The sequence below is a fragment of the Gopherus evgoodei genome, chromosome 19 (assembly GCF_007399415.2).
Source record: "Gopherus evgoodei ecotype Sinaloan lineage chromosome 19, rGopEvg1_v1.p, whole genome shotgun sequence".
In the NCBI taxonomy this organism is placed as follows: domain Eukaryota; kingdom Metazoa; phylum Chordata; order Testudines; family Testudinidae; genus Gopherus; species Gopherus evgoodei.
The window spans coordinates 10,696,204-10,718,362 of record NC_044340.1 but is presented as its reverse complement, the minus strand read 5'-3'; the positions used below and the strand labels follow the sequence as shown (position 1 = coordinate 10,718,362).

General features: G+C 47.5%; 1 protein-coding gene across 10 annotated transcripts in view; it reads right to left on the bottom strand.

Moving 5' to 3' along the window:
- The window catches only part of NTM (neurotrimin), a 731,054-nt gene that overhangs the window by 109,157 nt on the left and 599,738 nt on the right, over positions 1-22,159 (bottom strand). For all 10 annotated transcript variants that reach the window (XM_030538348.1, XM_030538346.1, XM_030538347.1 and 7 more), the window contains one exon: positions 16,044-16,276. In XM_030538348.1, coding sequence (XP_030394208.1) covers positions 16,044-16,276 — 233 coding nt within the window. The remainder of the gene's footprint in view (positions 1-16,043; positions 16,277-22,159) is intronic.

Genomic DNA, 22,159 nt, shown 5'->3' with positions numbered 1-22,159 from the left:
CTCGGGGGTGGGGGGCAGGATTAAGATTCACTGGTAGAAAGGCCTGGGAACAGAACAGTTGGGGGACACTAAAGGTCAGAACAGAGATACCTTGGCAGAGTGGGATTGGAAGTGCAGTTTGGACAGGCTGTGTGGGAGCCACCTGGAATAGTCGGTGCACTGACGGTCCCAAGTTAGGAGCATTCACTTGATCGGCACAGGAATAGAAGGGACTAGAGGGGTATAGGTCGTGACCGAGATTCATTTGGGAGAGGAGCCTAGCGCTAAAATGTCACGAAAAGGTGCGGCTCTGCACAGCATCCATCTGCAGGTGAGTGCCAGCTCCAGGGCTTTAATTGACATCAGATATTCTGCTGGCATAAATCAGGGCAGCTCCACTGAAATGAATTCATAGATTTACACAGAGTTCCTGAGACTCTGGCAACTGGGACTCCTACCAAGAGGCAGGATTAGTCACCCCGCTCCAGTGCTATGACGTGAGAAATCCACCCCAGTGCACTGACTGTGAGATGAGCAGCAAGAGCCACACCACAAAGGGGATAGTGGGTCTGACTGCTGGAGAGTTCCCTGAGCAACTCTGATTACCAGCAACAAGCCCCTCCCCAGCAAACTGCATTGGGCATTAATGGATAGTGATTCAGAGCAGGCTTCATAACCATCCTGTGTGGACGGGTATCAGATTTACCATGGGTTGCTTACATGTGCAAAGTGCGTTGCATGTACATGCAACACACACGGACAAATTCTGCAGGCTACTACTATTGCCAGCTGAGGGAGCTCTCTTTCAGCTCAAAGAGGATCTTGGGACCTTACGGATCAAGGGTCTAGACGTGTGTGTGTGTGTGTGTGTGTGTGTGTGTGTGTGTGTGTGTGTGTGTGTGTGTGTGTGTGTGTGTGTGTGTGTGTGTGTGTGTGTGTGAGAGAGAGTGATATATCACTGGTTTATGGCATGATTCTGTCTGTACCGTGTGAATCCATTATGGTGTTCCACACCTTGTGGAAATTAACCAGCTCCATCCAACTTCAGATGCTGGATGGATTGTATTGGGGTCTGTAGCTCACAAGAATCTATAGGATTTATGGATTTATCTTAGTGAAATCCAACTAAGGGAGTAATACAGGGGAGCATGGGGAACAAAGACTGGGCGGTAAAGGATAGTGACAACCCCAGACTAGCTATATCGTTGTTTGAGATGGGCCTCTCACAAATCCCTCCATCATCTCAATACCCCTTAGGGTTTGGGGCTGTTTGCAAGCCATAGGCCTGATCCTAGGAGTTGCTGAATGCTCTACTCCCAGTGGCAGGGTATACTCTGTCTTATGAATGGTCCTACAGCTGCAAGAGGCTTTTGTTGCTCCTTCCCACCCCCTTCTGCCGCCCCCCCGCCCTGCTCCTCATCTGTCTGATTAATAAACCCAGCCATTTCCATCTGGGAAACAAAACATGCCTCTAACTGGCGAGGTGATGCATTTTTCATGCATCAATAAGCAGCACGTCAACCACTGCCTGGCATGTGGCTCGCAGGTGGGTGGAGGTGGCAGCCGCAAGGCAGGGAAGCTCTGTGCTGTTCAGGGGCTGACAAGCACTCACCGTGTGTAGTGGTGCCTGGATTAACAGCTCCAAAGCTCCAGACTCCTCTTCCAGGAGCTGTGAGCTTCTGCCTAGCCGCTTCTCCCAGAACAGGGTCTGTGGGCCAAATACTGTTCCAAGGAGCGCCCAGTGTGAGTCTGGAGTAACCTGGAGTTACACCTGGCGCAGAATTTGCCCCTCCTGTAAAAGGGGCTGCCAGTGAGGTCTGACAATGCTCATTTCCATGCTTAAAAGCGAGTGACAATCCAAGACCCCTCAGCGGCTGCAAGGAGAGGGAGAGGTTTTACGCGACTAGCTGGCGTGGCCATCCAAGACAAGGGTCTGTGTGGGCATGCAGAGCAGCTGAACATGAAGGAAGAAAAGGTGAGGCTAAGGTAGTTAGGAGAAGGGGGCGAAACTGACTCATGATATATATGTCTGAGTGGAGACAAAGGACCAGCTTCTGTCCCCCTTGTGCACACTGAGTCTCACTTTACCCTTGGGGGGCAGGCCCACTGAAATCAATGCAAAGCACTGCAGTGTGCGCAGGGATGCAGAATCAGGCCCATGCAGAATAGGAACAAGGACTGTATGCTGGAGGGGAAGGATTTGAATCCTCACTCTCAGGTTTGCCATACCTAAAATCACACGTTCAAACCCCAGTTGCACCAGTCCTTCCGACTTCAGGAGATCAGTTCAGTCACACAGCTTATTCTCTGAAGTCTTCTGAATGAGACTCAAGTTCTGGGATGCCTATAGTCCTCCAATGCTTTCCCACAATCCCTCCATCCCCCGTTTCCCCAGAAGGAAAGATAACTTCTCCATCAATTCACTGGGAAAGAACCACAGAGCAGCTCAACTTCCTGCACCGCAAAGAACCACGGGATATGCCCTTAGAAATATACCTGGGTGCATGTAGCAGTAATGAAGACCAGTAACTCAGGTATGGCTTTGCAACGTGTCTGCTCACACCTGGGCTAGGGAGTGACACTACACACAAGCTCTAGATTCTCTGTTTCTCCCCTTTCCCGCAATCACTCCCCTGCCCCCTTGCTACATAATTAACAACTCTCAGGACTCACATTGCACATTCCATCTTCAAAGCACTTTGCAGACATTAACTAATTAATCCGTGTAACTCCCCTCCGAGGTAGGTGAAGAGTATTATCTCCATCTCACAGATGCTAAATTGATTTGGAGAGAGGTCAAGTGACTTGGTCAAGGCCAAAAGAGGAGTCAATATTGGAGCCGGGGCCAGTCCTCCGGGGTGCCTGGCTGCCCGTCCTGTGCTCAGGCCAAACACCCCTTGAGTGAATATTAGTGAGCATGGTGAATTACATTTGCAAGTAAAAACCTCCTCCCCTCCCAGCCCAGCTCAAATGCTACACATTCATAATCCTGAGCCAATGATATTACAGCCTGTTGCCATGGAAATAACAACGATGTTGCAGATATTACCAAGTCAGAAGTAATGAGTAAGTTATACATCAATAAGAGGGTGCAAGGAAGTCCAGGTGGATGTAAGGGAGTTAAGATGCCTTTTCTTCATTATTTGCCCTGATGTAACAACAATGATATAGGTAGATGAGCGTACCCTTTGAGTAGGTTGAGACCTAAAGGCCTGGTTTACTTGGTCCTGCCTCAGCAACAGACAACTGGACTTGACGACTTTTTGAGGTCTCTTCCAACCCTACATTTCTATGATTCTTTGTATTTAGAATTGTAACAGCGTTCACTCACCACTCTGGCGCCTCCTGCTGGCTGTCTTGGGGATTAGCTCCGCATGTTAGTGCACCCTCTTCGGGTGGTGCTTCACCGCTGTCACTCCTCTCTAGGACCCATGTCTCTCCACGGACCACGGCATCCACTTCAGCGACACAGGCTTCCGGCTGTGCCACACACTGTGCTCCCCACATCTGAGGGACCTGCAGTCTTCTGTTCAGCCACTTCCCTTAGTGGCTACTGCAGCAAATTGTCTGGCCATGTCCTCGTGGCCCCAGCATCCTCTTTGCCCTTGCCTCAGTGCCTCAGCCTGCAAGCCCTAGCAACCAGCCAGGAGCTGTCTCTCGCTCCACCGGTCCCTGCTCGCAGCACTGCTCTGTCCAGAGTGCTGGCAGTTCTCTCAGTCCTCCAGAGACACAGTCCTTCCTCCTTGGGCTCCCAGCAGAGAACTGCCCTCCTCTGCCCTGCAGCTCCCTTTTATATAGGCCTGATTGGCTGCTCCCTTCAGCCCTTCTCTGATTGGCTGCCTCCTGTGCAGCCTCCCCAGGGCTCTATTAACCTCTTAGAGCCTGGTGTGGGGCAGGTGCCCCATCACAAGAATGTAAACTTGTTGGATTGGGAACCAATGTTTATTCTGTTTGTACGTCTAGTATAATAAGGTCCTCGTCCATGACTGAGGCCCCTGTGCACATTCTAAACCACCACCAACAACAAAAGATATTAGCTAACACAATCTAACATTTTAAATGTATAGTGTAGACGAGGCAGTGCATACTTTAACAAAGGTTAAATGAGGTGAATTACAGCATAGGTTCCCCATTAGGGTTTAGTGCCACTAGTTTATTCATAGATTTCAAGGCAGGAAGGGACCACTGGGATCATCTAGTCTGACCTCCTTTATAACACAGGCCAGAGAACTGCCCCAAAATAATCCCTAGAACGGATCTTTGAGCAAAACATCCCATCTTGATTTAAAAATTGTCAGTGATGGAGAATCCACCACAACCCTTGGTAAACTGTTCCAATGGTTAACTGTTAAAAATGGCCAACTTATTTCCACTCTTTATTTCTAATATTTATCATGTGTTATACACTGCCTTGTCTGCTCCTGAGTGTTATGGTATGTCTACCCTACCCAAAAAAAAAGTGTTTTCTTAATTTGTCTTAGTTGTCTTGGATTACAATAGCAGTGAAGACACGGCAACTCTGCTTTTAACTCAGGTTAGCAGCTTGAGTTCAAGGCCAGGCTGCCCTATCAGCTTGAGCTTGAGCAGCTAACCCAGGTTAAAAGCAGAGTGTTGTGTCTTCACTGTTATTGTAACCCAAGACAGCTAACATGGGTTAGCTAACCCAAGATAAGAACAAACCTTTCTGCAGTGTAGATGCATCGTTAGAAGATATTTGCTAACATCTTCTAATAACTTTAAATTCTAGGCAATGCTATGTCTACACTAGACACAACTAGACACTAGACACAACATGCGCACTAGAGCAACTGAGATACAGTGCTGTAGATAGACCACCGTAAATCTGTAGCACAGATGCAGCCTCCAGTGATGAAAGGGGGATTTCCATCACTGTAGGAAGTCCACCTCTGTGAGTTATGGTAGGTAGGTTGATGGAATGTCTGTGTCTAGACTGGGCGCTAGCTCAGGGGTATGGATTTTTCACACCCCTGTGTGTTGTAGCTATGTCAATTTACATTTTAAGTGTAGACCAGGCCGTAGTCCAGACAATGTCCTAATGTAGATGGGCTGCCCTGTCACAAAGGGGGGCTTATAGCAGGTTAGTTAAATTCATTTTTACCAGTTAAAGGTATGCTAACTGGTTGTGGCCAACTCTGGCATCCCATGGGGTTGGCCATGACCAGCTAACACCTTTTTAAACAGCACTGTCTTTGTCTACACTAAATTATCAGTGCTGTGTAACAAGGTGTTAAATTAGCATGGTAAGCTAACATGTCTGCCAAATACGTTCCATTTTTTAACATAGACAAAGCCATGGGAGACCCTGAAGACAGTAAAAGGTAAAGTACAGGGTTACTTGCACATTCATATACAACCCTTTTAACGACTTCTCTTGCTACAACCAAGAGTCAGAATAAAAAAAAATGGTGGTTGTGACACGGCATCCCATATTCTTCATAGTTATATTATGATCATGTGATTATGGTATAATTATGATGCATTTTGTACAAGATGGGTCATGTGAGGAGTCATTGGAAAAGTTATCATTTGCTGAATAGGATTATCCTATTTGTATACATGTATCATCTTTGCATCCGAAGTTATGAATATTGACTATGGATCTGTACTTCAAATGTTACACTGGGTGATGCCCACTAGACAAGATGTTTTTAGTCTAGATAGCTAGTTGGGATGGCCCTATTCAGGGCAATGAGCCATTAGGGAAAACAATACGCCTTAGGGGATGCTTATCTCCCACTTGGTGAGCCTTCCTGAGAACACTCTAGACAACCTGTAAGTAATGCCTGCTATGACTCTACAAGGACATGTGACCAGGCCACATGATTCTGGACTCCATCTTGGGATGTCAGTGTTTTTCCACAAACTGAGTTTGGAACAAAGGGTTCCCGCCATATGCTAAAGCTATATATGACAGGGAGTGACATCATCCATTGTTCTTCCCTCCCCACACAAGAGGAAAACACCTGAGGAACAAAGACTGAACTGGGGGAAGTGCTGGACCCAGGCTAAAGGGATTTCTAGCCTGTGTATGAGACACTTGGGGATTCCAAGCTGCAAAGCAAGTGTAGCTTGTGCCTTAAGAATCTGCAGCCTGCTTGTATCATCTGTCAGGGTGAGAGATTGTTAATTCATATAATTTCTAGTGTTTTAGATTTAGCTTGCATTTTTCTTTCTTTGCTAGGTAATTTGCTTTGATCTGTTTGCTATCACTTATAATCACTTAAAATCTATCTTCTGTAGTTAATAAACTTGTTTTCACTTTATCTAAACCAGTGAGTTTGAGAGAAATGCATGGGAAATGGTAGCTCAAGGGGCAAAGGCTGTTGCATATTCCTCTCCAGATTGAGGGGGCGGTGAACTGGATAATAAATTCATACTGGCTGGGGTTTGGACCAAGGCAGGATGGTACCACTCTGGGGTCCTCGGCGTGTAGCATCTCTATTGTTGGTTCATGCAGTGGCTGGTCAGAGAGCCTGAATGTAACTTCAGCTTGGCCTTACCTGAGTGGATGTTGAGGGAGTGTAGGACTTGGACTAGGTCTGCAGCTTGTCACAGAAGAACAGTGAGAGAGGAAGCCCAGGCTGGTGAGTCAGAGGGCTCGGTGGTACCCCAGTTCCAGGTGGCACCCAAGAGGGAACCCATCACAGTGATAATTTCCTAAATTGCACTCAGAACCCAGGCTAAACCCACTGACGATGCTGGCATGAACTGCTCCTCAGAATAGATTGAGATGACTACAATGGCACTGTCCTTCATCTTTGTGAGGTCACCAGTGAAATAGCCAATAGTTTTAACATTTCAGCTGTCATCATTAGGGTTCAGAGATAATACTTTATTGAGTAAATCGGGACATTCATAGCTCTCTCTCTCTCTCTAGCACTATTGTTCCAGGCTCTCTACAGACTCAGGCAGAAGTCACTGTGTTGAACAACACCTGAAGGTTGCCTATATAAATAAATAGTGAAATTCTGGAACACAAGATGGTGGTCACTATGGAAAAGTACCGGCTCGCTGAGCCTGTCTACGGAACCCTCTTCTGGCCCCTCTGCAGATGACACACATAGAGGGAGTCTTCCCATGGACTCCAGAGACTGAGCCAGGGTGACAGGGAGAACACAGCTCTGCTTTCAATGGCAGCCTGAATGAACTCTAGACCGGACAGAGGAATGGCAAAGGCATTTGAGTAATTCATGCATGGTAATAAGCCTGTAACAACCAGCCCTTCTCCTGGGGAGAATTAGCTGAGGCTAATTAGACATCTACAGCAGTGCAGAAGAGACAGCCATTTGACTGACTCCCATTCTGCGCCCCTCTGGTAGGTCACAAGCCCTACTGTTGAACTCCTGACCTCATATAGTTCCTCACCTTTCCAGGAGTAGCCCCAGCCCTGACATGCATTATAAACCCATTGACCCAATATACCGAGTGCACTGGGTGGCTTCTCTCTCCTCCCCCAGTGAGCGAAATGCAAAGTAAACTGGCACAATATTAGTAAAAGAGATGTGATTCACGCTCGTGTTCCTCCCCCTATACCCCAGGAAAAGGCTCCTTAAATCAGGGGAATGACAGCCTCTGTGGTACCCCAGTTCCAGGTGGCACCCAAGAGGGAACCCATCACAGTGATAATTTCCTAAATTGCACTCAGAACCCAGGCTCAACCCACTGACGATGCTGGAATGAACTGCTCCTCAGAATAGAACACAGCTCTGCACTGAGGCCTTGTTTTGTTGCATACCAAACAGTTCAGTTGCAGGAATCGCTTGTTAGGCAAGGGCGGGGGGGAACTGGTGTAAGATGATTTTGTTTATCTGACTGCAAGTTCTTCGCTAGGGTGCCATGGCTGGTACTTAGTACTCAAGGAACACAAGCTGGCTTTTCACACAGCATCGGAGGGGGTGCAGTTGTGATAGATCTAAGAAGAGAGGCGAGGTTTGGTAACCTTGTGCAAACAAAGACAGCAACAGAGAAAAAGTGACATGGATCTATGCCTACATGGTGACAAGCATTAGATAGATAGATAGATAGATAGATAGATAGATAGATAGATAGATAGATAGATAGATAGATAGATAGAGCTGGCCATCAATCAGCTGTTCATTGACTGGCAGGAGGCACTCGGGGAGGGCAGAGAGGAGCCAGCAGCGGGCGGGCAGGGGGGAGGAAGAGGCGGAGTGAGGGCAGGACCTCCGGGGAAGAAGCAGAGTAGAAGCAGGGCCTTGGGGAGGAGCTGAGATGGAGCACCCTCCAGGAAAAAGAAAAGTCAGCGCGGATGGATGGATAGATAGTTATGGTGTGTAGGGAGGGAGGGACGGATGGATGGCTGGATATTGGAAGCAAGGAAAAAACAGCACCAATAAAGAGTCCACAAAAGAGATGGAGAGTTTGTTTGAAGGAAAGGGTGGTTTTAACCTCTCAGCTCTGCATTCTTAGCTCCAAAGCACTTTCACCTCTGAATTGGTTTGAGGAGCGTCTCTGCATACCTTGCTTACTGCAGGGATACAGGGCTCAATCTACATTCACCCTTTACCTCTTGAACTGGCCAGGAGCCAGTCTCTCTTGGATATGAAGAATTCAAACACACGGAATCAATTTTATTCCCGCTGTAGTTCCAGGAACGTTACAGGAACTACAACTGGGATAGATTTTACCTGTTGTGACCCGGCTTTGTCTCTGCGCCAGTGCTGAGTCTGGTGTGAGGCCTGTGCAGTCCAGTCTATAGAGGACTACTCTGGAGTCCAGAGACCTGGGTCCTATTTGAAACTCTGCCACTAGCCTGCTGGGTGACTGTGGGCAAGTCACTTAATCTCACTGTGCAGCTCTTCCCCCTCCCACCCTTTGTCTGGCCTGTCTATTTAGTTTGTAAGCTCTTTGGGGCAGGGACTGTGTCTCTTCCAATATGTTTGTACAGACCCTAAACCAATGGAGCGAACCCTGATCTTGATTGTGGTCTACGCACCACAATAATAATAAATACTACTAATAATAATGAAGTTCACCTCCTCTAACATCACGGGCCCTAATTTGAACCCTGGCTACAACAACTCCTCTGGGATAGATGGGTTTTATCTTGGCCTCTCTTCAGACCATATCCCTCCATCCAGTCCTTTCCTCCAGCAGCAACAAATGCAGGTGTCTCCTGGAGCTAATAACACCTCAAGCGTCTATCACATTAACACCTCAAGCTTCTATCACATCTCCGTAGCTTATCGCACAGGTTTGTTGTTCTGTGCCTGGAAATTCTTCCCTTGGATTTACACGCCAAGAGAAGGTACCTGAACAGAAGCGGCGCTAGCAGGGATCGGCAAAGCAGAGGCTGTAGTCAGCTACGGGCACAAAGCCAGAAATGATTTTGGTTAGACAAGGCCAGAGATGACTGTGGAGAAAGGGGCTGCTCGCTGTGGACGTGATACCGCGCGGAGAGGTGGGTAACACCTGCCATCTCACAAGTATGCTCACAATAGCTCGATCTAAGCGTTTAGATTACACATTGAAGAGCAAAGTACAAGCACATAAACTGAAAGGCAATAGTTAGGCCATACTGCCTCACCTGATCACATTGGCTCTATTTCATCGCTATCCCGGCACCTGGCCAGGACTGGCGTGTTGGATGTGAAAGAGCTGGTGACAGCTCAAACTATATAAGAAACTGGAATGACTTTCCCTGGATATTCTCGTCTGGTTCAGTAGCAACCCTGCCTAGTGCAGGCCCCCCAACCTGCAGCTGTATCAGTGTTCTTGACTGAATGTGAGGCTGTAGTTTTCCTATGGGTTGCCTCGGACTCCAGACCTCACCATGCTGTGACCATCACGTTCTTGAAATCCACTCTGACTGCAGTTACTGCAGAACGTCCCGGCCTGATAGCTTCATAGCCTTCACTGGGGTGACTCAGTGCTACCAGTTCCCAGCCAGCTGCCTCTTATCCAACAGGACTTTCAACAGCTAAAGCCATCTATCTCAGATGAGATCTGGGGAGCCGGGCCTGCTGAATGACTCCCATTGCAATCTGGAGTGGGAGGCATGATCCTCATAAGGGCCTGTGGCTTTGCAATTGTCTGCCCTTCTGCCTTAGCCATCCCCCAGAGCCCAGCAGTGGGGTCCTGCACAGCACCTTTCCTTGCCAGTGGCATAGGCTTGCTGTACATGGCAGCCGTCAGTGAGGTGCTGAGATTCCAGGTTCTGCTCTGGCTCAGGCACTTATGCTGTTTTCACCACCATTGCCACATGGGTTGTGATAGGGTTACTCCTGATTTACACCAGCACAAGTGTGGGGGGGGGAGTGAGGCCTTAGAAGTTATTCTTATTCTCATGTGAAGAATAGGGGCTCACGCCACCAAAGGAAAATGAATTAGGCAGAGTTCAGTGTTTGAATCAAAACAGACACACAAAGGAAATAAAAGGTGGCGTGAACACACCGTAGGCCCAAGGGCCCCATTATCTACATGACGCACACCTTGCAGAGAGGCTCGTGGGGCTGCATGCCTCCATCCCGCACGACCGTATCGGCACCATATGTGGGGCGAAGCGCCATGACTCTGCACCACTGGCTCTCCTATGGCTGGGCAAGATATAAGAGCTTCCTCCTTCCACCTGAGCTACACAGCCCCGCAACTCCAGCAAGCAGGTAATTAACTATCCAACAATGGCAGGATTTGCAGATTCACACGACCCAGGAAGGAGTGGGAAAACTCATTTACACCAAACAAAGGGAGAGGGAGTGATTAGTTGCTCTAGTGACAACAAAAAGAGTCAGATAGGGCCAGGGAAACAGATAAAGAGATGGAAAAATGCTAATATCCCCCAGGTTGGTTTGCCTGAAGCACTAAAATTCCCTTGTTTTCTATCATGCAAATGTGGTGTCTAAGTGAAATGCAACCCCAGCCAACAGGATGCTTCCCTCACCCTTCCCTTTCCAGTACCCAGATAATGCCCACTTTCTTTAATGCATCTTACAAGGCTGCAGGAGCCTTTTGCAGGCAGAGGACAGGGAGTGTTACATATATAAATAAAGCTTTCCAGATGCTATCCTTCCCCTTCCCTTGGTTACCTCTGGAAGGGCTGTGTTTGCAAGACTTAAATAGCTTAAATGTCCTATGGGGAGCAGGGCGAGGGGGTGGGGGCTAAGGCTGAGACACAGTAGGGGCCAGAGGCAGGTTTTCTTGGGATCCCCAGACCAAGGCATCATGCCCCGGAGAGTGCAGCAACCACCCAGGTGGCTGAAAGGAGCAGGCATGGCTTGGAAGCATTTGCTCATTAATTAGACCTGCAGGGGGAACGTCAAGATGAAAGGAAGGAAAGCTGCTGTGTCCCAAAGGCTAGTGGGTTGTGTGTGAAGTCCCCTCATTCAGAACTCAGAGACACACGCCAGGTTCCTCTGAGCAGTGTTGCATAGATCAGGAGCTGTGGCCTTGCATTTTGAAAATGAGGCTCTTCCAGGATTCCAGGGGGCAATTACATTTTTGTGGCATATACTCTCGTCGTTCCTCATCCCGAATCCCTCTCTGCCTGCAGCCCTGTGATCCTGACTACCCTTGTTGCTGTCTGCCTCCCTTGTACTTTTAATTGGATACAATATTCTTCTTCACTCCCTGCCCTAAACAGCTATGTAGCATTGCTGCGGGCTGTTAAACTGTTGTTGCGTTCCATCCCAGCAGTGGCTGCTTTTTGACGATGAGCTAAGCGATTCCTGTAGAAAACATAAGGCCTTATTCTACAAGGTACTGAATACCCTCAACTCCAGCCGACCACAATGAGAGCTGAGGGTGATCAGCACTTCGCAAGATTGGGCCCATCATTTGTGAACCTCTCGAGGATCCTCCAGTTCTTTGGAGGGATGCGCTAGAGAAATAAGACAGGATTTGACTTTGGTATCCAACACAATGGAGAGAGGGGTCTGGATACTTAAGAATATGGAGAAAGTTACATCAGGAAACCTGGCAGCAGAATGAGGACGGATCCAATAGAATTGTGTTGTGTCACGTTGGTGCCTGACAGCAACTCCAGAGCGTTCAGGCAACCAACTTCAGCTTAAGAAACTCAGGCAGGTAATAACAGATTGCTAGATAAACAGCAAGAATTTGGGGTGGCGATGCACCCACTTTCCATTTCACAGCTCATGGAGATGGGGAAAGTCCAACTCTTGTTTAGTTTGTTCGATTGCTTTAAAAGGAAGGAGAAGGAGGGAGGAGGGGAAGCTCTGAAATCTGTTTGGCCTTCTATTCATTAGGCTGTCAATAACGCTCAGCCCCAGCATATCGACAGCGGATTAGCACAACGCAACTCTGTGTACCGGACCAATGCCTTTTTAACCCAGCTTGTTGCCAAATCAATACACCCATCAGCATTTGAAAATTAACCCGAGATGAGATTCCAGTACTCAGGCTGGTGTGTCATGCTAAAAGGGCTCCCATCCAACTCGGAGAGAAAAGACTGCTAGCAAGGGATTAGAAGTTTTCCATTAATCCTCACCAAGACTGCCCTCAGCTAAAACAGCAACGTTTCGCACACATCGCACCATGCACACTCCTTCCTCCGCAATACACACCCACCCAGGTTCCTTCAGCACAGACACACGTGCACATATGTGAACACTGGTGAGTATACATGTTCTGAAGAGCCTTGCATGGTGACAGGCTTCATGGTGAAAGGCACTGAATTTAGCCGAACTTTCTGAAGAACATGCATGCACATATGGCCTGAATAGTGGGAACACATTGGGTTGTGCTGCTAATCAGGAGGCAGATCAGCCTGCTACATGATCAGCAGCAGGTTGATGACCCTCAGCTTGTCAGCCAATCCCTATAACATAAATGCTGCAGCCCAACTAGTGACAGTGGTGGTGAAGAGTTTGAGAAAGTCTACTGCAACTTCGAGCAGGAGCAAGCAGTGGTTCACCGCAGAGACATCTTAATGGTATAGGGTAATTGGAATGCTTGCACTGATCCAGAGAGTTCCCCAGAATGGTGCAGCTGCGTTGGGACATTTAGCTACCCTGAGACAAACAGCAGAGGACTGCGACTCATGTAATGTGTGACTAGAAACGACTCAGTCTTAGTGAAGACTTTGTTCAAGCACAAACCGCCAAGGTGATGTACTTGGACATGATTGCATTTATAGACTCAGAACAAGAATGCCTTGGTCATGGCTTTGAAGAGATGCTATCTCAGTGGGGTGGGGGATCCATCCTTCAAGAAGGTCACATAGGATCTGATCATAAATTAGTAATGGCCAACATAAAGAACAAACTGGGAAACAAGAAAAGAGCAGAAAGTACCTTGGAGTCCATTATAATGCTGACCAACTGAAAGTCCATCGAGCACAAGTGGAATTTAAAAGGATGATTAAACAAAAGCACAGATCAGGCACAGCACATCATCTCCTGCTGCATTACAGAGATCATGGATGGGCTCCTGGGCAAATGGATCCTAAAGAAGAAACCTTGGATCATGGAGAAGATTACTGAGTTATGTGATCAACAAAGGAAGTTAAGAGCACAAAGGAAGACCAATGAAACTGCAAAAGAGCTATATTCTCATTTAACACGAGAAATAGATTCACTGATTAAATTGGCAGAAGAAGACTAGCTTGAACAAGAGTGCTTCAATATATAGAACTCCTTTTTAGCAAATGCCCCTAGGAAGGCCTATGAAACCATTAAGACCCTTTCAAAAGGTTTCCCTGTCAGGAAAAAATATTGTTTCACCTAACGTTTTGGGTAGGTACTGCTGAGAGCATGAACGAAACAAATTCTAAGTTGGAAGTGAAAGAGGCAGGGGCAATCTACACAGGAAGCTTGACTTGTCCTGGTGAATCTCCTCCTATGTCACAGTTGAAGATGCAGTGAGGTCACTGAAAAAGCAATGGAGTAAATAACATAGAAGCAGAACTAATTAAAAGTGGCTGAGGGGTACTCATCCAAGCACACCATAAGTTTGCCAATGCAATTTGGGAGGCTGGAAGATGACCCAATTACTCCATCTCATTATTGACACACCCTAACAAAATACTTCTGTGCCTCCTTCTGAAGAGAACTGTGCCCAAGAAAGAGAACTTTCTGGCTGAAGAACAAGGTTAAGACCCAAAAGAGCTACAGTGAAGCAAATATTCAATCTGCATGTGCTAAGTGCCAAAGTGCTGGAGAATGATGGGACAGTAATACATGTCTTTGTGGATTTTGTGAAGGCATTTGACAACATATGGCACAAACCTTTTGGGGCAATCCTGCAGCTTGTTGGGGAAAATGGAATAAAACTGATAAAAAATATCTGTGGAAAAACGACAGCTTTGGTTTTTGTGGGCTGTGACCAAAGTAGTTGGATTATTGAGAATAGGTGTTAAACCAGGCTGCATGTTATCACTCTCTCTCTTCAACTGTTATGTTGAAGACATTTTAAGAATGGCCACGGATGGAAACATAAAAGAGAGTGTACCCGTTGGGCAGATGAAAAATTAGTCACCTATGCTTCAGGAATAAAATGGATCTGATTGGATCATTGCAAGAAATGTTGCAAAAATGGGTAGAACACTATAGTGGTGGAAGCAGAAAAGTTAGGTATAAAGAGATCACATGGAAAGACGAAGACAATGGTGACATCTGTGTGTGTTGAAAAGCCAAAGCTATTCCTGCTCAAATCTAAAGAGGCACCAGAGTGTGTTGAACACTTCAGACACTTGTGTTGTATGACTACAAGGTACACTAAACATCATTCAGCCATCCAACACAGAAATCAGACTCACGACTGCTGCTCCAGCAATACTCAGCCGACTTTGGAGAAGCAAAGGTATTACCATGAAGTGTAAAAAGAAATTGCAGAGTCTTGTCTTCAGCATCTTGCTATGTGCCTGTGAGACATGGATGCTAAGGGAGAAGTACGTTAATAGGTTTTCTACCTTCAAATTGAGATGCTAAAGGTGATTGCCGCGCATTAGCTAGACTTTGCATATGACTAACGAGAAGGTAATTGCCCAAATGTATAGCAGAACTGGAGTGATTTCTGATATCATTAAGGTGATCAAAAAAAAGATGACATATCTGTGGGCCATGTGGGCCAGCTGAGTGGAGGAAGATTACAGAAGCAAGCTTTGGAGGGACTGGTGCCAGGGGGCACCTGAGGCAGGTGTGGTCTGCTGATGTCACTGACTAGATGGGACACAGAATGATGCTTCTGAAGGCTATGTGGAGGAAGATTGCGGGCCTGTGACTCCCATGTGCTGTGTTTACTGTACATTGTGACGTGACTCTATGGCACTTTGCACTATGAGAGAATGGACGTATGGACACACAAGTGAGTGCACACACCCTGACTAGCGTGCATGCACACACTAGTGAGTGCACACTTAGAAAACACAGCTCTCCAATACAAACATCCTCCCTACCCAGAGAATTCCCCAAACCCCCGCAGAGCACACAAATCTGCTCCCAACACACACAGATGGGTCTGATGCACATATCTTTCTCCCAGCATGGATGTGCTTGCTTGCTCTCCTCCCTCTCATCCTCTTTCTGCTACATCAGACATAATTTGCTTTGCTGTTTCCCTCCAGAGTGAGAAAATTATGGTTTGAACAGAGTCTGTGCCCCCACTTGAGTGGCTGAGGTTGAGGCCTGATGCCTATTCAGAGGGAGTCAGCCAAGCCCTGCCCCATCTTCCTAGAAAAAATAAAACACATGGCCTTTGCCCAATTCTGCTTGCACTGCCTGGTCCTCACAATCCTGCTCCACTTGAGGCTAAACAACCACCACCACAACACTTGGACTGAGCTTTAGGCCAGATGGTCAGGCTGTGTGAGCAAGCCGGGACAAGGCTGGCAAAGAGCAAAGGCAGCTGCTGGACTGGGAAGGGAGATGCTGTTTGGGAAGAGGGAGCCTAGGATGGAGCTACGGGAACAAAGGAATTGGGAATAAAGGTCACTGTGATAATTGGGAAGAGGAGTTGCAAGGGGCTGTTGGGAAAAAGGAACCAGGAGAGATGGGAGAAGAGAAACCACAGAAGCAGGGCAATAAGCTCCTAGCAGCCCAAGAAGGCCTGTCTCCCCTGGGCCTTACCTTGCACAATGAGATGCACCCGTGATGTTTTGGGGTGATTGTCTGTCTGCACGGAGCAGGTGTAGGGCCCCTCGTCGTACACGTCCACATCCTGGATCTGGATGCTGTACTCGGTTTTGGTGTTGGACAGGAGCACCACCCGGGGGTCCAAACACCACTTGTCATTGCCAGCGTAGAGGATGCTGCTGCGATTCAGCCAGGCCACTCGAGTAACTCTGTTATCCACGGAGCACCTGAGGGAAAGGAGAAAAATGATTCATTAGCACATCGCCTCTCGTGGCTACGCTCGCCCACTGCCGCTTTTCTTTTTGTCCTTTTCTTTTTTTAGCTTTGCTGTGAGCAGCAGTTTCGGAGACCCAGTAACACTGGTCTTCCAGGAGGAGAACGTCAGCACTTTGCCTGCTGTGCTCAGGGCTTCTTGTTTCATCTAAAATTCTACCTGAGCCTCAGATCAGTTCAAGAAGATTTCCAAAAAGATTCTCAATGACTTTAGAGTCACATGGCTTGTGCTTCTCTCAGTCCATTCCCAAGCAGCTCTTTGGGCCCCTTCATTCACGCCAAAGCTGCCTTTTACCAAGTACATAGTTACAGCCTTCAACTTTTGTCCAAATATCAACTCAAACTTTTTTGGAAACTTCAAATCTCTTTTCTCCCCCAACAAAACCTTATTTTTCATTTTCCCCAGAGATTTCCATTTCCCTGCAGCCAGGAGAACAAAGGATGAAGGGAGCTAGTCTCTCTCTGTTTCTGGAAGCGAAAGAGAAAATATCTCCTGTTCTCCCAAGTGTTCCAGGCAGAGAGTCTCAAAAGAAGATCAGGACACTCATCCAAAAAGAACCTTTCAACCTCCTAAAGTTTACCCATTGCAAGCATCCTCTCTTCCTTTCCCTCATCCGCCTCACCATCCTATCATCTTGTTAGCAGTCACTGTCACTAAATGCCTCTACACGTATCCCCAACTGCAAAATCAGTGTTCCTGTTTCACTGCCACTTCCAGGAGTCTTATGGTAACGCACGAACCCAAACCCCTTATGGGACAGGAGAACATTCAAACATCCGAGCTGAATACAACTGTGTTCCATTTAAAGCATGCACAGTATTTAACAGCTTTTATAACCCAGAGAAAGAGCTTTGTTAGGCGTCAGTGACAGAGGATAAACCCGCTCAGCCTATGATCCCATGTTTAGATTCTCTCCAGTCAACTTCATTCCTTTTTCGAGCAGTGGGGATGCAAATTAACTTGCACGTTACCAAGCGAGGGTGCAGCAGAGATCACAGAGGTGGAACATGGAAACCTCAATGAATGGATGTCAGTGGAGTGACAGCAAGGATGAATGTGGCCCCAGTGTGGGATCTGTCAATGAGTTTTTGTGACACTGGACATGTTCTGGGGACCTCGGCCTTCCTCAGTGTTAGCATATTGGGGGTGCTACCGCAGTCTAAATAATAAACAATGATAAAAGTAACATGGAAGACAACTAAAGTCACAGTTAAAATTCATGCATCTCTCTGTCACCACTCTCTTGTAAGGCCTCTCTGCCCCCGGCCCTCCCATTTCTCCTCCCCCTACTATATCTATTACTCTGCTCTTGACCTGTCATAGTGCCTGCTGCCCAGTTATATGAGGGACGAATGAGCTCTGTTGTAAAGTTATCTGTGAATGGACACATTTTGAAGGAGGGACTTATGGACCCATATACAGAGGTACCACATCATCATGAGCGGAATCCGCTTGAGCGTGAATCTGAATAGCGTGAACCTCCATCAACAGCAGACAGAATGAAAGATCCAAAATCACAGCCGTGTGTGAACTGCAGTTCCAGTACACCTTGCTCCTGGTGAAGTCTCCCAAGACAGTTTAGACCTGGGAACTGTGTCTTCCGTTCTTGGTGCTCCCACTGACTCAGTGTGCAATGCTTGGAAAAATCATTTAATCTCTCTGTGCAACAATTTCCTATCCATGAATGCTTACTTACTTCACAGAGATCCAGCAAGACTACTTTCACACTGCTTTGTCGATGTAGGTCCTGATCTGGGCCCCGCTACCTGAGCACCTCACAATCTTAAACGTATTGATGCTTCCACCACTCCTGCGCGGATGGACGATGCTATTATCCTCATTTGACAGATGGGGAACTAAGCCACATAGAGGCTAAGTGGGGCATCCAGGGAGTCTGTGGGCAGAGCAGAGATCTGAACAAAGGTCTCCCAAATCCAGTGCCCTGACCACTGGCCCATTCTTCCTCTTTGCTTTGAAGACCTTCAGATGAAAGGAGATGTTGACATACACAGATTTTTATTATTTCTAAAAAATACCCATGGCTTCGCTATGGGCAAACCCAGAGGGCTTTATTCAGTTTGTGCTTAATCAAACTCCTGGCAAAGTCAGAGGGAGTTCTAACTGTGTAAGGACTGAGAAAGGTCCTTAGGATTTCACCCAAGAAGACAAATCTACTGTACTCCTCTTTTTTTTTAAATGAATAATGGTTCATTATAGGGCTGGACTGGAGCCACAGAGTTTAGAGCCAACGTTGGAAGATGCATGGATCCAGGATTTTGCTCTGGGCCTACCTCTATTGGCACATTTAAAGACACTGTGAAAGAAAGGTTCCAGCAAATACTGTGAGGCCCATTTCTGTACAAACGAAGAGGTGCCCTGTCTACTGGATATTTCAGAGATGAAGCAGGTGATGGGAATGCAGATGATTAACTGCCTGTCGCCTTCTGCTGAAGTTTGCACCATGGACCAGTGAACAGGTTTAAATAAAAAATCCTCTGCCTCCCCCTCCGCCTTTGTGAAGCACCCCAGCTTGGAGATCCATGGACAACAATGGAACCAGACAGTGTGTAATCCAAACATTCCCTCCATCCAATGAGCATTTAAGCGCTTTTGAAAAGTAACAGGGCTCAGGCAACGCATGAGGCCACAGCGAAATCAGTGCTTTCGGCCTTCACAGTGCCTGGTCACCATCTCTTCTTATCACATAGACACGCTCCTCTGTCCCTGGAATGGGCAGACTCAAGGGTCTGGCTTTTTTATTTTATTTATGTTGTATTTCCTTAAAGCTCAAAAAAAAAAAAAGCACAATACAAACAACTACCAGATAGAATCACAGAATATCACGGTTGGAAGAGATCTCAGGAGGTCATCTACTCCAACCCCCTGCTCAAAGAAGGACCACCCCCAACTAAGTCAGTACCTGGAAATAGGCACCCAAAGCTCGGATACTGCAGCAATATTCCTGAGATCCCAGTCCTCCTCCATGCCATTCACATGGGATTCCTGAGCCCCTACAGGGACAGGTTCTCATCTTTCCCTCCAACCCATGTGAGATAGGAATGGACCAGGCAGTCATGATGCTCAGAGCATGACTGGGGCCAGCTCATAGTGCATCCCTCCCAAGGGGAGGACGGATGGACAGACAGGTTGTGGTGCCAAGGTTGTGTTGGTCCTGGCTGAGTTGTAATGCCACCCAAAGCTCCTCCAGGGTGGTACATCTCCACTCCATCCTCTGTGTGGGGATGTACAGACCTGAGCAATAACAACAGGAGTCTTTTCATTGGCTTCCCTGGGAGCTGCATGAGGTCACTGAGTTCTAAGTGACTTGTCCAGCATCACAGAAGAACCAGATGCATCTCTGGCATTGATACCAGTGGATGTAGCCCACGGCGAGTCAGTGGCAGATCCAGGAATCCTTATCCTCCCCAACAGGCCACACACCCTATGCTCCAAAGTCTCTGCCGCATTAATAAAGGCCAACATCAGCTGCACACATCAGGGGCCTAGAAAGGGTCCAGAGCTCTGAACCTGACCCACAACTGCCATCCAGAGCCATGCTGAAGTGCAGCCATGCTATAAACTTGTAGGGAAGGGAGATGGTTCTGAAAGAGATGTCACATGGCCAAGGCTGTTTCCGCTCCTGACGCTGAGTGCAGCTCAGGATGGCCGAATGCTCTCTCCCTTCTCCTCCTCATCTGGTTCCTTTCCCTCTTCCAGGAGCTCCTAACTAAAAGCTGAGCCTGTCAATGGGCAACCCTGTTTTCCCACAAAGGAGACAATATGGATTGGAGCAAACAAAATAACCAAAAGCCCCTTTAGTTGCAGCAGCAAGGGCAAGCTCCAAAGGGGGACGCGGGGGGAGCTAAAATACACGGCGGATTCTGGATATTTTCCCTGCCCTCTTTTCCTTCCAGCAACACTCCAAGCCCAGAGACACTTTCCCCTTGCTCACTTGTGCACCTCTTTGAAGCCACGCTCTCCCTGCGATGTGCCAATGAAGGAGGGGGAAATGGGTCCCCAGGGTGCCAGAAACAGCCGTGGCCTCAGCAAAGATGTACAAGTCCACATCTACAACCAGAGATGGCTAGATAATCACCTCCTGGGAGATGGAAGTGCAGCCCAGGTGGAAACTAATGACCGGCATGGAACTTGGAGGGAGAAGCACCAGTTGCAGGAGGGAAAAATTTGGAGGATGCACCAGGAAGCCAATTTATGGGCACATAATTTGAAGGCAAGGTGGAGTTACAACATGTCTGCTTCTAGATGCTGCTTTGTTTGCCTGTCAATCACATTCTCTTCCTTGCTGTGTCTCTCACTTGGCTGACTGCTGCCACCATGTTTCATGTACCGTGTGCTGGGTAATAAGGTCAAAGGACCCCAAGTTTCTAAAACAAAACTGTCTCTTTATTAAGAGAACTATTTCCAGAGAGGCTTCAGCTGCAGCTAACATTCCAGCCATGTGTGTACAGACTGACTTCTGCGTGTCTCCTGCAAACTGTTCCTCCCTCCACATTTCGTGCACTTTGCTACAGAGATGGGGTGCAAATATGGCTTTCTGACAGCTTTTTTTCAGTATGGTTTCCAGATCTCTGAATGGTCCAAAACACCCCCTGGTGCAAGTTAGAGCAGCCCTGGGGTCAGTCCAACTTACAGCAGTCTGTCCTAGGTTGCCTATGGGCTACACTGCACACTATAGTACTTAGCACTAAAGCTATCCCCATTCCTACCCCTAGCCCTGTCCCAGTACACCCCTTAGGCTGAGGCCTACAGGACGGGTAGGATAGGATTCCTTATGTATGCTGCTCCAGCATTGGGAGAATTCTACCCTAGTCCTTTGTGGCTTATTTACAAACCTTACTTGCTGTGGGAGTGGTAAAGAGCAGCCATATCTGGCCCTTTTATAATAGACTGAATCAAAACTAGAGAGCAGAATTCTCTGAAGCTGGATCCCAGATATAGGGCTTGGGCTCATCTTTCCTAAACTGGTAGAGCAAACAGATAGGGCTAGATGGGGACCCAGAGAATGCTAGGGAAGGGTGGTAAAGGATCTAGAACCCTAACAAGGACACCAGCTCTTCCTTCTAGCCCCTTCTGCAGAGCCATGCCTTAGCAACAGTTGTCTTTCCTCCAAATACAACGTTCCTTGCGCACCAAATCTCCCACTGAAGATAATGGGATCGCAGAGTGCAAAGAGAATATAGGCTTGTGCTCATACTCACTAAGTCCTTTCTAAGCCGGTCACTGTCCTTGTAATTCACTTTAACTGCTTTCCGTGTGCAGAAATCCCAACTGCCCTTCTGCTGCATCTGTCCCCTACCCCTGTCTCCTCCAATTCTTGTCTTTTTAGAGAGGAGAAGTCCAAACAGCTTGAGAAATACCTCTCCTCTCTGCTCCCTTCTGAATCCCCTAGACCTCCGCAGGGGCGACTTGTTATGCCAAACTCCAGCATCTCCAAGCCCTTTACAAAAGATGCACAATCGTAACACACAGCTCAGCCGGCAGCGCCATGGCAACAAGCAGGAAGCAAGAGGGAGAGATGCAAGAGGAGTTTTTAGTTTGAAATTGAAAGAGGGAAAGTGTCTCAGATGAGATCCCCTCTATGGCTTTGTCTACATGCAAGCATTGTTGTGCAATAACTATGCAACTCTTTCTAGTGTGGATGCCAGTTATATAAGTTCCCCACTGGGGTAGCTTATCCCCATGCAGAGGGTGGGGAATAAGGCTCTCAAAGCCCTTTTCAAGCATTAAAGAGTTAAGTCACCTATCTGCCCTCAGAAGTATGATCCCCATTTGACGCAGAGGGAAACTGAGGCATTGAAGTGACTTTCCCAAGGCC